General features: G+C 58.5%; 2 protein-coding genes across 2 annotated transcripts; both read right to left on the reverse strand.

Moving 5' to 3' along the window:
- Window positions 1-4,867: 4,867 nt before the first annotated feature.
- ADIRF (adipogenesis regulatory factor) lies at window positions 4,868-7,776 on the reverse strand. The gene is made up of 3 exons (XM_055119401.1): window positions 7,627-7,776; window positions 5,272-5,346; window positions 4,868-5,075 (listed from the first exon to the last, which is right to left on the reverse strand). Exons 1-3 carry the CDS (start codon window positions 7,685-7,687, stop codon window positions 4,969-4,971), a joined length of 243 nt encoding a protein of 80 aa, XP_054975376.1. The 5' UTR covers window positions 7,688-7,776; the 3' UTR covers window positions 4,868-4,968.
- Window positions 7,777-10,494: 2,718 nt separating this feature from the next.
- SNCG (synuclein gamma) lies at window positions 10,495-15,147 on the reverse strand. The gene is made up of 5 exons (XM_055119622.1): window positions 14,852-15,147; window positions 13,942-13,983; window positions 13,440-13,567; window positions 11,007-11,078; window positions 10,495-10,739 (listed from the first exon to the last, which is right to left on the reverse strand). The coding sequence occupies exons 1-5, from the start codon at window positions 14,970-14,972 to the stop codon at window positions 10,719-10,721; spliced, it is 384 nt and encodes a 127-aa protein (XP_054975597.1). The 5' UTR covers window positions 14,973-15,147; the 3' UTR covers window positions 10,495-10,718.
- Window positions 15,148-15,678: the final 531 nt, after the last annotated feature.

Consider the following 15,678-nt stretch of genomic DNA (forward strand, 5'->3'; position numbering starts at 1 on the left):
GCCTGATGGTCTCCTCTTATGTAGCTGCAGGACATTGATCAGAAGCAGGGGATTAATATTTGCATGTCTGGGGGACCAGAGAGATAGGACAATATGGTCACCTGAGCACCCCAGGAGTAATTACTGAATGCAGAATCATGAATTAACCCCTGAGCGCTGTCAGGTTAGGCCCCAAAAACAGAAGAAAAAAATCACTTGCATATTTAACTAAATTAGGCATAAGGAAATACACTTGGAGTACTTAAATAAATGAGTTTACATACATTTAAATTATTATTTGGGGAAGGGACTTGGGGGACCATATGGTGCCAGGAATGGAACTTGGGCCTTCCTGATGCAAGGTATGTGTTCCAGCCCTTTGAGCAACCTTCCCAGCCCTAAAATTACTTTTGAAGCCATTTTTATCTGCCCACTCTCCTTCCCTTTGTTGTTCCCGCAATAACTGGAAAGTTTGGTTTGGGGCTTGAGGTTTGGTTTGGGGGCTAACCTAGTGGTGCTCAGGCATCACTCCTGTTCAGGGAACCATATCGGGTGCCAGGAATTGAACCTAGCCACATGTAGCAAGCACCTAAATTTCTGTACACCCTCTCCAGTACTCCTGTACTATCTCTCCAGTTCCACAGAGAGTTAGTTCATGGAAAGCCTCCCACGCACAAATGCAGTCATTTATAAAAAAGGAACCAATAAGGAGTGTCAGTTGATTTTGAGTAGTTGGGGGACTGTTTTTTGAGAATTAAGAATCGTTTGGGGGGCTGGAACGATAGCTTTGCGGGTAGGGCATTTGCCTTGCACGCGGCCAACCCAGGTTCAATTCCCAGCATCCCATATCGTCCCCCAGGCACCACCAGGATTAATTCCTGAGTGCATGAGCCAGGAGTAACCCCTGTGCATCGCCGGGTGTGACCCAAAAAGCAATAAATAAATAAATAAATAAAAATTTAAAAAAAAGAAAGAATCATTTGGAATTGTTCAAAGAAAACTTGATCCTTGGGGATCTGACAGATACACTAGTAGTGAGACACCTTCAGCCAGTCTAATCTCAAGTAGCTTTAGGCACCTCACAAAGAAAGACAGGCCTGGGTTTCTCACAAGCTTCTTGAGCTCACCCTACCTGAAGCCTACTTAGAGCAAAAGACAAGCCCAATCTACCTCTGCCCCCACCCCCAGGGGGTCACTGTGTTCGAACAGATGCACACCAAAATAGGCATGTGTATGATGGCAAGAGCATGCCAGCGGCACTGGTGGTGAGAGAAGGGGGTGGAGTACCTGAGAGGCTGGCTGCTTTGAAGAGAATGCGCTATGGGGTAGGGAGACCGCTCAAAGTACAGGGCCCCCAGTTTGACACCTGCCACTGCATGGACTCCCTTGCACTTCTGCATGTAGTTCTGGTGGGCCTCGGCACCACGGAGGAGTCCCCCAGCTCCAAAAGTGATTACACTGTGGTGAGTCTGACATTGTCACTCAGTCTGAGAAGAGTGATCTGTGCTTTAACTGAGCAGATGTTGCCAGAACACCTCCCTAGGCACTGGGTGTGAATCAGACGAAAAAGTACAAGGAATTTGGCTGCAGTTCCACGATCAACAATCACAGAAAAGCACACAGGAAAGTGATTCATTAATTAAAACTGTGGAAAATATGTATAGAGCGGTGCAAGAATGCATTGGTGTCTGGGCCCATTCTCTCTCTCTCTCTCTCTCTCTCTCTCTCTCTCTCTCTCTCTCTCTCTCTCTGTGTGTGTGTGTGTGTGTGTGTGTGTGTGTGTGTGTTGGGGTAAACTGAGACCTGAAGGATTAAATGCCAAGAGCCTTGCAGAAAAGGATAGTTTCAAGAGAAAGATTAGCACTTGCTGCAAAACAAACCTGTGCAAAGATCCGAGGTAGGTAGAGCATGGTAATAAGGAAAATGGAAAAAGGTCAATGCCACTGAAGCATACAGGAAAGGGGAAGGGTGTTGTGCTAGGAGACTGGGAGGCAGGTGAAGCTGAGAAGTGCAGGACCCTGGCATACAGTTCACGTGGGGGAGGATTTAAGCTTTTCTTTACAGGAGAAAAACTTACTCTTAGTGGCTCAGTGGGAAAATGGTATCCCATTGCCTAGTTCTGTGACAGAGTCAGTGGTTAATTTCGGGACCCGAGGATAGAATCCAAGATCCTGGCTGGAAGATGGCTCAGTGGCTTAAGTGCCAGTGTTGCGAATGTCAAGTTCAATCCCTGGTGGCTGCCACCTGCACCCAAGTGTGGTCCTCACAACTTGCTGTGATCCCTATGATTCCACAAGCAATTTCTGACTGCACTAAACCAATTTTGAGTAAGCTAAGAACATGACCTGTGCACAACTATTAAGATGTGCAAGCACCACATTCAGCAATGTGACCATCCCCACTGAGCCTATGTGTGAGTTCCACAACTAATGAGAGCACAACAGTCAGGCGCTCAAGCACCAAATCTGCTGTGCAATCCTTGGGGAGCATCACAAGGCAAACACCACAACCAATCATGTGTGGGACTCCTGGTCCTTGCAATGTCAACAGAGGGAAGAGAAGGAAGGGGGTGGCAGAAGGATCCAGGAAGCTGGTGATATGGCTTAAATGTAGAGTTTATGCCTAGCCAGTGGGCAGCCCTGAAAATAATCCTAGACATTGCACAGCTCCCTAAAGCATCACCCAGGGTGACTTCTTTAAAAATAAAAAAAGTCCAGTGAAGAGGAATTGCTTGGTCTTTTTTAAATTTTTTTCTTCCAAGGATGAAAAACCTTTTCCGGAAGCTCTTCAGCTCTCAGCACTGACCTTTCCCACCCTCAGCCAGAGTTGGGTCATATATTCATCCCCTCAGGCAATCACTAAGAACGGGATGGAGGTTGCTGGGCCCTGTGGAATGTGCCCACATAGAAAGGATATATGGGGGCCAGAAAGATAGTACAGTGGGTAGGACAGGGCATTTGCCTTGCATACTGCTGATCTTGGTTCAATCCCCAGCATCTCATATAGTCCCCGGAGCACTGCCAGGAGTAATTCCTGAGTGTAGAGCCAGGAGTAACCCCCTGAGAAGCACCAGGTGTGACCCAAAAAATAAAAATAAAAAAGGGATATATATGAAAAAGAACTTCTGCCACTCCAGCCCTGCCACCTTGGGGTGTGGCCAACTCTGGCATTTTTCTCCTGAGGAATTCATGAATTCATTTGCAGACGGTTCATGGATTCTGGAGAGATCAGAAACTCCCCCAGATTGCTCAGATGCCTTTTTGCAATCTTTTTGCAACCTTTCCTTTGGGATCAACTACACCAAGCAGCTTTGGTCCATTTAATAAGCTGGGAGAGGCCTCCTTTGGGAGACAGCAACAAGGAAACAAGCAACACCGAGTTTTCTCGTGGCTTGAGCGTGAGTCGTGCTGGGGTGAGAGAGAACAGACCTATTGCCTGGTTTGGCGAGCTCTCAGTCTGGACAAAACAAGTATCACCTGAAGTGAGCCGCACGCACAAGGAGCCTGGGGCTGGCTGAGGCTAACACTGCCCCCTGCTGGTAGGCCCTTGAATCTGCGAAGATGCTTTTTTTCTATCTCCCCAGGCAGGTCTGGGAAGCGCTGGGTAAAATTGATTTTGTGAATTCCGAAGTGAAAGTGCATGACGTATTTGTTCGTCCATGGGAGATCAAAAATCTTTGCTGTTGTTGTTGGAGGGGAGGTTTGTTGGGAGCACATCCGGCGGTGCTCAGGGCATACTCCTGGCTTCGTACTCAGGGATCACTCTTGGTGATGCTCAGGGATGCTGGCAAGCGCCCTATCACTCCAGCCCACGGAGAACAAAAATCTATGGTTTTAGGGAATAAACATGGACAAAGACATGGAGGTGGGGAAGGGCGAGGGGCATCCCCCGCCGCAAAGCAGTGGCGGAGCCTGCCGGGAGCCAGCGCCCCGGCGCCAGGGCGGGACTTTGTCCTGCGGCCACTGTGAGTCACCACGGCCAGGGCGTGTCCAGGGTTGGTGAAGCGTGCGTGGACACGAGCTGCCAGCAGCTAGGCATAGGGGGGGTGGAAAAAAAAGTTTTGGGGAACCTAGTCGAACCGATCCGGGGGGCCAGTTGGAGCTAAACGCCGGCCTTAGTCCTTGGGCCAGCAGATGCCGGCGCCTCCGGGAAAGAAGCTGGGCTCACTAGGTGGCACACGCACGTGAACGCTCATACATCCTGGTCCAGCGCTTCACGCCCGCGCGCACGTGAGCTCAGACCCCGCCTCGGGGCGTGTCCTGGGCGTGGCTTAACCAGACCACGCCCCTCCATCGAAACACTCGCGCGGCCCTCCCTTCGCAGCCCGGTGACTCACCGCCGGGTGGGGCCGGCGCACAAACATCCCGCAGCTGGGGTGGGAAAGGGGGGGCCGGACTTCCGGGCTCCGTGACTCCGCGTCCTCCTCCGGAGCTTCTGCTTCCTCCAGAGCTCCTTGCAGGCGCCGGGCACTGTGGTGCCATGGTGCCACGGTGCTCCCGAGGCCCGGGCGTGGCACCCCACATCTCCCTCGCCCATCCCGCGTCCGTCCTCAGCTCAGAGGCTCGAGGATGTGGGGCTCGGTGGAGCGAGCATCCTACTAGGGGCAGGTTTGGGTTCTTGAGCCGAAGGAACTCTTTGGGGTGGGGGGTTGACTCCTGTCTAGAAAAGGAAAGGGGCACGGACCTAGTCCCGGTGGTGAACTTGGCGGCGAGAGAGCTGGATACGTAGCCTAGGCGCTGGGAAACGCGTTTTTGAAAGTCTAAATTTGGAATGCCAGGACTCCGGAGGGCGTGGCGCCAGGGGTGGGGGGGCGCTGGTGGGGGAGAAGGCGCTGGCTTTCTGTGTGCTGGGGCGCTGCCCCGGGCAGAGGCATGACACGGACACAGGCTAGGTTGGAATAAAGACTTTAATGAGGCGGCCTTGCCCTGGGAACTCTTGCAGACCCGAGGGGCGGTGGCCTGGAGGGCTGTCACCCACGTCTCCCTTCCGTTATTTCATAAGGCCCATTTTTTTCCCGAAGCCCGAGAAGCTCTCAGAAGCCTGGTTAGCTGTCTTGTCGATGGTTTCCTGGGTAGTCTTGGCCACCTGGTTCATTGCTGGGGAGGGAAGGAGACAGGTAAGGGGAGGCAGGTGAGGTTGGGGGGTGCAGGGCCCTGGGGGGTCTAGCCTGGGGCTGGAATGGGGGAGCGCTCCAGATGGCAGAGGGATGCAAAGGAGAGGGGTGACCTGGGGTTGGGGAAAGTGCGGGTGTGCTCACCCTCCAGCCCCCCCCACGCCCCATCCCCACCAGACCTTTCTGCCCAGCTTCGGTGGCCTGATCCACCACCTGCTGAGCCGCTGCTCCTGCTGCTGCTCCTGCCGCGTTTACTGGAACAGAAAGAGAACTTTAGGCTCTGCAGTTGCCAAGGCCCTCTGCCTCCCCCACCCCCTCCCCATCTAGAGTCGTCCAGGCCTCGCGGGACTGAGGCCGTTCTGATGAGGTCCTTTAACCAAAGCCATCCAGTCTGTGAGAGCAGGAGGCCTGGCCATGCCTCTGGGGTGTTCTTGTTTATTTATAACCAGGCGCCTCCTCTCTGCAGTTCCCTTCCCTTCTCAAGGACTGCTGAGAAAACGTCCCTGGGAGGGAGGAAGGCAGGGCAGGGCCAGGCTGGCGCTGGCACCTGGGCTATGACCCACGCTGCTGCACATGGCCAGACCAGGAAGAATCCCAGCCTCCTGGGGCTGGAGCCATGCCACAGTACGACGGGCCACAGGGGCTGCTCCCACGCAGCCCGTCCAGGTTCATTCCATGCAGTGCACTTGTTCCCAACCTGCCGGGAGTGATTCCTGAGTGCAGAGCCAGGAGTAAGCCCCGAGCCCCTCTGGGTGGGTGCCCACACACACCAGAAAAGAATCCTATCCTCTTTATTTGTTGTGGTTTGTTGGAGGGCCACACCCAGTGGTGCTCAGGACCTACTTCTGGCCAGGTCCTGCCAGTGCTTAGAGGGCCAGGCAGTGCCAGGGATCAAACCCAGGGCTCCTTCCATGAAAGCATTCACCCCAGCCCTTTGAGCTAACTCCCTAAACCCTCACCCATTCAAGTTCCCTGGGAGGGTGCACTGCATCCCAGAGTTGCCCACATCCCAGCCCCACATGAGTCATTTCATCCTTGATGAGACTCTCACCTTCTTTCCCTCTGGTGAATCCCTTAAAATTAATATCCTCCCGCAGCAAAAGGATTTCACAGCAGTGCAAGCGAGCGCCAAGGGCTGGAGCACATGCTGTGTAAGTAGGAAACCTGGGTTCCAGCCTCAGCATCGCATGGTCCCCTGAGAGACCACTCAGTGCCCAGCCAGCGGTAGCCCCTGAGCACCGCTGGGTGTGGCCACAAAACAGTAAACAGTATTTCACTTGGAAAAGTGAGGCTGGGCAGAGAGATAGTACTGCAGGCAGGATGCTTGACTTGCTCTCTGCTGACCTGGGTTTCACCCCCAGCACCACATGTGGTCCCCTGAGCACAGAGCCAGGAGTCAGCTTTGAGTATAACCAGGTGTGGCCCCAAGACTAACAAAAAAAAGTAAAGTCCTCCTAGAACCTACCCCGGACACTTGACTCCCCCCTTAGTGCACAGTGAGCGGCTCCGCTTTGGCCAGGCCCCCTCACCGAGGCTCTGCCCCCCAGCGGGAGAGGGGGGGCACTCAAACCCTGGTGCCAAAGCCCCTGCAACAGTTCCTGTTACTAGGAAACAAGCAGAGACAAGAAAAGCCCTTCAAGGTCAGGCCATCTCTGGACTACTTGGTGTTGGCGGGGCCGAGGGGTCCGGAGGCTCCGGGGCAGACAGGCCTCCGGAGATCTGACTCATCCTTGCTACCCAACTGGAAGGGACCTGTGTTCCGGCCCCTGGAGCTGGGGTGGTGGCGGCTTTGGGGAGATGGGGATGCGAGAGGGCAGAGAAGAGTCAGACTTCCTTAGTGGCTTCACCCCTGGGCACTGGGGACCGGGGGGCCTGGTTCCCGTGCTGTCTGTGGATGGAGCCAGTCAGAGCCGGAGTCCTTGAGTGGATGGATGGGCCTGGGATCTCCTCCCATCCCCCCACCCCACCCCAGCGAAGTGACCTTTGAGTCCTAGGAAGAGGGAGCTGGACACGAGGGGGAGACTCCAGGGCTGGACTCTGCTGTGTGGTGAGGGAAGACCTAACCCGAAGGAGGTGCTTATTGGGGCAGGGTGGGAGCCTTCCGTAAGGAGGGCTTAAGGCAGAGACCCGCGCAGGGTTGGGGGTTGGAGGGCGCCTCCTGAGCCATTTGCACGGTCCCAACCAGTACTGTGGAGGGACCCCGAGAGAGGGGAGTCTCTCTCTGGGGCTTAGTGCAAGCCCCCAAAGTGGGTGGGGCTGCCGGGAGGCCCCTCGTACACACCCCCAGCTCGGCTTCTTCTCTTGACCAATGCCCAGAGGGCACTCGAGGTTCCTGGGACACCGCTGTTTAGGACATCTACCCCAGGACCCTTGGGTCTGTGAGGGAGCCTAGCGCAGGTGGGGGAGGGCGGGTCCCTGCGTGCCACTGAAGGGTCCTTCCGAGCCTGGGCAGTCCCCCTGCTCGGCCCCACGCTTCTGCCCCAGTGCCTCCCACGCATGCCCTCCCAGGGGCCCAGGTCGCGCTCTGTCCTCACCAGCTTCCTGGGCCGCCCCCTCCACTTGCTTCTTCAGGTCGGGAAAGCCCTTGTTGGCCATGTCTGCGGGGTGCCGTCTCGGGGAGCCTGTGCGCGCTGCGAACCTGCTCACAGCCCGCCTCGGAAGCCGGCTCCGCTTTTTAAGGCGCCCCAGGGCTGACCCGCCCCGCGCGAGGGGGGCCACGGCGGGGGGGGGAGGGGGGGCACGGGGCGGTTCCCGGCAGCCCAGCCGCTCTGGGGAGTGACCCGCCTTGCTCCGGGCTGCTCCACCCCCGCACCCCCCCTGCACAGGAGCCCAGCGAGGCGGGGCCCCAAGCTAGGTTCCAAGAGCAGAGCGAGGGCTGGGGCGGGCGCGCACCTCACCCCTGCTCTCCCGGCTGACCCCAGCATCCCTCCCAGCGCTCCCAGTTAGGCTCTGAGGCTGGAGCTGAGATTAATAACGACTGCTGCTCTTTGGACATTAAGGGGCCGGAGCTACCCCCACAGCTTTACAGCCTCTGGTGGCGTCTTTCCAACAACATGGTAAAACTGTTATTGCAGGAAGAAAGTGACGCGCACAGGGCGGGTTGGGGCTCGTCCCATTCCCCCCCGGGGACGCACAGAGTTCACGCTGGTGGCTCTAAACCCAGGACCCCCGACTGTCTCCCCACTGGGCTGGCCCCACACTCCACCTGGGTACCGCCACCTGCGCAGCCGCCAAGGAGACCTTCCAGCCAGTCAAGGGGAGGCCAGGTAAATGAAGCCTCTCCAGTTGAGGGTGAGTCACCAGCACCCATCCCTGAGGCCCAAGCAGGAAGGAAGAGCAGGAGGTGGCCCCGGGTACCCACCCAGGCCAGCCGGGTGAAATCAGTCACCCAAGGCCTGCTTGTCACTAGACAGAAAGGGGGGCTCAGGGAGGGCAAGGACACGGGCTGGGCCACGTGCAGAACGTTAGTCAATCACACTGCCCAGTCACCTTCTCCGGGAGGGGATGTGCTGGGCTTGGTGACTGTCGTGGTGGTGGTGGGCCAGAGTGCTTGGAGAGAATGCAGAGACTGCACATGGCAGGGGCTTGGGGGTCCTAGGGACAGCATGGCCCTCGGAGCACAGCTCTGCTGGGAAGTTGGGCAGCTCAGGGGGGTGTCTGTGCCTCCACACTGCTCTCTGGGTCTCCCTGGCTTCTGCACCTCTGTCGGAGTCTTCCCTGTTCTGCTTGGTTTGAGGGCCACACCCAGCAGTGATCTTGGTTCAGTGATCACTCCTGGCTCGGTGCTCAGGAATCACTCCTGGCTCGGTGCTCAGGGATCACTCCTGGAGGGTCTCAGGGAACTGTTTCCACACAGTGCTGGTGCTCCAACGAAATAGGTTGTACACGAGAAGCAACCCCCCTCCTTTATCTTTCCAGTCCTACCCCACCCCTACCTTCCCAGGCCCATCCCTGCCCCTGCAATGCTTAGGGGTGGGGCTGAGGTGATGAGAAAGCCCCCTGAAAGTTGTCAGCCCCTTGTGGGAGGTGTTTGCAAACTCATACTCTGGAGGCACACACAGGGAGATGGGAGGGAGGGAGAGAGAAGAAGGAGAAAGAGAGAGAGAGAAGAGAGAGAGACAGAGACAGAGACAGAGAGACAGAGACAGAGAGGAAGAGGACGCACAAGTTCCCAGGAAGGCCAAGTCAGCCGAGGGTAAATGGAAGGGGAGGTACTAAGATCAGGTCAGGGGAGAGGATGCCAAGTGCAGACTAACCAAGGGGCTGCCACACCCTGCCCAGCCCTGCCCTCCGGCCTTGGGCAGTGAGCCCGGAGATGCCCAGAGAACAAAGGCCCTGCCCAGAACCCCCTGATTACCGCCTCCACCTCTGCGACTCCTGTGACTGCTCAGGGAGTGCCTGGCCTCTGTGCCAGGCCTGCCAGCCCTCCCGAACCCCTCTCAGAGCGCCAGTGCCTGTAGCCAGAGCTCCCTCGGTCTCCCCAGATCCCTGGCCCTGGGCTGCTGACGCTGCCTGGCATCGGGCCCGGTGGGCGAGGAGCAGGACAGGGAGGCGGCAGCTCCATCTGCTTTGGGGACAGCCAGGCCAGAGCCGGGGACATCTGAGCCAGCGCCGACTGGCACTGGAGTCAGACCTCTTGGGCTTAAGACCCCGCCAAGGGCAAATCCTTTCTTCTCCCGGGGCCTCCACGGGATGGAGGAGTGAGGGGAATGACAATAGCAGAGTCTCTGCTAAAATGGCTTCGTTAGGCCTGGGCGGGCTGAAAGAGACCCTCACTCCGCTCCTCAGAGGAACCATGGGACAGGGAGAGGACACCCCTCCCGCCCCCTCAGCCTGGACTGGGCAGCTGGGGAAACCGTCTCGAGCATCGTCACCAGCTGGTGACTCAGGAGCCAGCCCTGCTGGGCCTCTGCTGTCCCTGAACTTCCCCGCTCCGTGCCCTTGGGCGGGTTCTTCAGTCGTTCTCCGGAGAGCTGGACCCTCGGGTCTGCTCCCCATAGACTGGCTCTGAGGCTTGAGTGAGAAAAAGGCACTGCCGGGTTCGAAGCCGGGAACACTCCCCACATTTGTTCATGCAATTTTTCTCTCCATATGGAAGTCTCCTCACCAGTGTCTCACTGTGTTCTCTAAAGAGCCTTGACAGGACCTCTGGGGCCGGGTGGGAGGGACTCGAGGTCGCCTAAGCTAGCTGAGGGCTGGGTAGGTGCAGGATGGGGGCAGTGCCAGAAATGCCCAGTGTGTCCCTTTAGGGTTCCAGGCCCCAGACCAGCTTCCTCTACTTTGTTGCAGGCTGGCCCAGCCTCTGAGGACAGGGAGCAGGGTGAGAGTCGGGTGGCGGGGGGGAGGGGGACGAGTCTTCATGATGAAAAAGCATAAAGAGGAAGCACCAGTGGATACGGCCAGGGGTAGGGACTTTAATTTTATTTGGAATCACTTGAAAAAAACTACAGCAGCATCTATGAGGTCAGAAGGAGGAGAGGGCATGAGGGGGGAGGGGAGAGCTGACGGGGACACGAAGGGAGACGGGGGGTGGGGGGCAGGAGGCGCAGGATGACTCCAGGGCCAGGAGAGGATGAGGTTCAGCACAGGGGTGTTCCTTGGTGCCCCCACGGCTGGCAGGCATCTTCTAGTCGCCCCCACTCTTGGCCTGGGAGAGAGAGTGACTGTCACACACAACTCCCAGCTGTCAGCCCGCAGTGGCCATCCTGAGTGGGGTGGGAACTGGGGTTGTCGATGACATGATCCATGAGGAAGCCTCCACTCCGGGACCGACAGAGGTCCAAGTCTCCCTGAAGAGGCCTCTGGGACCCCCAAAGGGAGGCAGTAAGTCTGTGAGGGAAGAGTTGTCCTCAAAAGCCCCTATGTAGGGAGGCTGGTGCGGGACCACCATGGACCCCGGGAGCCCAGCTCCTACCTCCTCAACTGCTTCCTCTTCCACGTTGACTTCCTTTTCCTCCTGAGTGGGAGCAGCCTGCTCCAGTTCCTCCTGAAGGAAAGCAAAAGAGGGGGTGGAGGGGGATGTGGGGCAGTGGGGCGGGTTTTGTGGTCCTTATTTCCCCAGCCTCTGAGATCAGCGAGGCCCCTCATCACCTTGCTGTAAGTGGGGACCAGGGATGAGGGTGGCACAAGGGCTGGTCTGATTCCTATGTCTCAGAGCCTCGCTAAAGGCAATTGGAGTTGCCACGGTCCGATGACACCAAGACTTTCTGGGGGCTTCCAGGTAACTGGAGCCCAGTCTACCACACACGCTGATGCCATGGCTCCAAGAAGTGCCTACAGTGGTAGAGCATTTGCCTTGCATAATCAGACCCTGGGTTTGATCCCCAGTATCCACCCCCACCCCGCCCCCACACACACATACTATACAAATGAAAACTTCAGTTTTCCTGCAGAGCTTCAAAACAGCCCTAGAAAGAAGGGCACCTGAGCCCTTTTCCCTGGGGAGCTAAGACCAGCGTGGCCCTAGTCACCTTGACCACCTTGCATGCAGCTCAAATATGCAGCTCATGAGCTTGTCCAGGCCGTGCCCTCACCCAGTGCCTCCTCCTCGCCTCAACTCCAAGATGGGCTGAGCCCAGGCTGGTCTGATGGAAACACCCTTTCCCATTCTCCGTCTCCTTCTGGCCTCCCTGCCCAGCCCACCCTGGGAGCCTCCCTGCGGGTGGGCACATGACAACTGGTGGGCAAGGCTGAACTGAGTGATCCCCAGTCCACCTGGATCCCCATCTCAGTCTACTCAGGAAGGTCCCGTCACTTCCATAGACCACAGAGCCATCTGCCCCGTGGTGGCCTAGGAGGTCACTGAACCGTATCAGCAGTGGGTTGTCAGCTGCTTAAACCTGTTTCCCAGCGGCAGGCATGTGAGGTCAGTGACATGAGTGGCTCACAGAGGATGACTCCGGATTGGCTTTTGGGCGTCACCAAGAAGTGCGTGCAACCCAGAGTCTGGGGTGACTCCAGGGGCTCAGCTGCCATGCCCCAAAGTCAGAGCAGAGCGGTGAGGACAGCAGGGCCCCACCCTGGGCCGTGCGGAGGAGTTGGGGAGGGGCAGGCCTGGCAGCTCCTGACCGAGGCCACTAGTGATAGCAACCTAGTCCCCTCCGTTTGTGGGGAGCTGGCCCGGAATCACGACAACTGCTTCCCGGGGCCATCCAAGGCTTGCACAGGGGCAGCTCCTGCCACCGCTGCTTTACAGAAAAGGGGCCAGCAGTCCCCTGACCCTCCACCCTGGGACCCTGTGCCATACCCCGAGAGACTGCCCCCAGAACCAGGGACAGGTGAGGTCCCTCCCTGCCCTTCCACCCACCCACCCTGGGGGCAGGGACACCCAGTGCTGGGTGCCAGGGCTCCTCACTCCCTGCCAGTGGTGGCGCAGTTCCCGGGAAGGCAGGCTGCGGCTCATGCGGACTGGCCACGAGACCCAGGGCACCTTCCCCTACTTCGCTTCTCTGGGCTTGGTTTCCACACCTCGTCTCGCGGGATTTTTGTGCCAATTAAATGATTAAGGGCCGGGAAATTTGGTTTCAAGGGCTGAGCACACACACTGCGTGCGGGTGGCCTGGGTTTGACCCTCCAGCACTGCATGGTCCCCTGGCAGCGAGCTCCAGCAAGGAGGTGGAAGAAGCCCCGAAGCATTGCTGGGTGTGGCCCCCAAACAAAACAGAACAAAAAAGATTAAATGAGTCAATAAGTCAATAAATGTAAAATGAGGGGGGAGAGCCTGCTCTGCAGTGAGCACGGAGGCAGCAACCCCAGACGGCTGGGCCCTCCTGCCCTCCTGGCAGGCCTCTGCTGCTCCCGCGCTTGGTGCTCACACACACACACACACACACACACACACACACACACACACACACACACACACACACACACACACACACACACACAAAGGCAAGGCAGTGGGTGGGGTCGGAGCCCACTTTGATTTTCTGCCGCCAGGGGGCGCTGTTTCCCTGCTTCTCCTGGGCGACTGCCGGAAGCCCACCAGGCCCCTGGAGGAAGGCCAGACGCTAGGATGCTGCGGGTGATGACTTGGCAGCTCTGGCCTGCGCTGTCGGGGAGGCTACCCATCACTACAGAGGGGGTCCCACGGGGACCCTGCTTTGGCTTATAATTGGAGCATCTCTCCTAAACGCTGAGCACCATCAGGAGGGCGTGGCTTCGGGCCCCAGGCCACGCCTGGTCCCAGGAGAGGAGATTCCAGTAACCGATCATGCAGTCCCCACGCACACCTGGCGCAGACCTCGCGCGGACCGTGGGGCCACCTGTCAGCGGGGCGGGCTAAGGCTTGTCCACCGAGGGCTGCGCTGGGGCCATTCTGAGAGCCAGGCTGGCCACCAAGTCTCACCTTCTGCACCACCCCAGCGGTGACCACGATGTTCTCCGCCTCCTCCACCGTCTTGTTGGCCACGGTGTTGACGCTGGAGACCACGGCCTCACTCACGGCGTTGGCCTGCTCCTTGGTCTTCTCTGCCACTGCGGGAAAATACTCGCTGGCCCTGGTCCCACAAGGGTCATTCATCCCCGCCCCCTCAGAGCTTGGCTGCTCAAGTCCGGCCATGCTGTCCCCTTTTCCAGGGCACCCAAGACTCTGGCTTTAGGGAACAACTGGGATCATCCCCTTTCTGAGTCCCGGGGAACTCTGAGCTGACCAGGAGGGGTAACCCTGGGCCCGTCTCAGGTTGTGGGGGGATCTGCACCCATGGCCACGTTGGGGCAGGGGTTGTAAGGTAAAGAGGGGTCAGGAGAGCCCTGGGTTTGGACCTTCAATACCATCATGCAGAGGCGCTGAAAGACCAGTGGCCCCCTTCCCCCCTTCCCCCTCTGCAGCCCGGCCCTGGCCCCCTCACCTGAGGTCACACTCTGCACGACACCTTCCTTGGTCTTGGCCCCTAGGGAGGAAATGATGGATCAGCCCACACCCACTCCTCCTAGTGCTTGGAGGGCCAGGCGGGGCAGACACCACACAACACTTGGACAGACATAGGTAGGGAATAAGGATGGCGTCTGGGGTCCGGCCGTCCTTTCAAAGGCCACTTCCTGCTGTGTCTGGAGGAAGGGGATGGATGGGAAGTCAACAGGAAAGAATGGGGAGGGGCGGGGCACGGGGTAGGGGGTGTGAGGGGTGTGGGTGGGAAAGCCGGATTGAGGTGGGGCACAGATGGTCCTCATGTATGTCTAGGACCCCGGATACAGAGGCAGGACTGGAACCAGGACCGCTGAGTCAGCAGCCGAACCCCCTCCCCCAGGACATCTGAGGGATCGTGGGTAGACAAACACTGAGTCTCCATCTCATTTCTCCAGCCCCACCCCTACCCCCTGGGCAAAGGGATGGGAGGCAGTTGTAGCCTGGTATCTGAGTGCTTTAAAGTTCAGGCACCAAGCACCGGGCTCCATTCTTGGGGGGTCCCAGTCTCCACTTTTCTGGTTGTCCGCCAAGAAACAATACAAGGCTAGGGTGCATTTTTGTGTCCAAACAGGTGTGTGTGAGGGCTGGGTATCCCACTGCATTCCCAGCCGGGACCTCTGGAGCCCTGGGGATGCTGAAATAGACACTTATGCGCTCGGGAACGAGGGGGAGATTGCTCCAGCAGGGTCTGAGACCCTGACTCAACGCCACACCCTCATCCCTGGCTCAGATGCCACCCCGGAACCAGCCCGGGGTAGTCAGACCCAAGCAACTGTACCCCCACCCCTGCCCCCAACCCCGGGTTGGCCACCACCAGCCCCACCCTGCTGCTCCGCCACGCCCCGACTCACCCACATACAGGACGCCCTCCTTGGTCTTCTCGGCCGCTTCCGTCACCCCTTGCTTCGTCTTCTCCACGGCTCCCACCACACCCTCCTTGGCGATGGAGAAGCCCTTCTTGAAGACGTCCATGGCGGTGGCAGGGGCGGGAGCCTGGACCTTCCGACTGGCCGGTGAGCTTGGCTGGAGCTGGCGTGAGAGCTGCCGCAGCCGCCGTCCCCGCTGCTGCCTCTTACTGACGCCAATGAAATATTGATGATGCGGTGGTGGCTGGCCCGTGGGAGCCGGGCGGCCTGTGTGGGGGTGGGGCAGGCGGGAGGGATGGGGCGGGGCCCTCTTCTCTCCACTTCCCACTCCCTGGGGTGGGGGGCAGCGGGGTGCATGGGCCCCTGCACCCACCCCTCAGCCTTGGCTCAACCCTCCCCTCCCAACCCCTGCACTGCCAGGAGGGGCCAGCAAGGACTGGACACATCCTTATCCATCACTGTCCCTCATTCAGGCCTGCCCCGCCCACCCGCCCAGGCTGGACTCGGCTGCTGTGAGTGATCACATCGGGGGTACAATGGGCTCCCCAGAGAGACGCCTATGCTGCCCGTGGCCCGGGTCACTGCAGGGCCACCCAGGCTGCTCAGGCACATGTGTGACCAGCCTCCTCTGGCCAGGGCTGCCTGGATGCTGGACGCCCTCCGGCGGGGTCAGAGGAGGAGGAGCTGGGCAGGGGCACCGAAAGGCCTTCCCTGGGTCAGCGCCCGCTGCACCCTGAGCCGGGGACGCCTCTGCCTTGCTGAGCCTCCAGCCACCCGCCTGCAGCCCTGCCTCCATGGTGGGTACCACGCAC

The sequence above is a fragment of the Sorex araneus genome, chromosome 11, assembly GCF_027595985.1.
Source record: "Sorex araneus isolate mSorAra2 chromosome 11, mSorAra2.pri, whole genome shotgun sequence".
Lineage (NCBI taxonomy): Eukaryota > Metazoa > Chordata > Mammalia > Eulipotyphla > Soricidae > Sorex > Sorex araneus.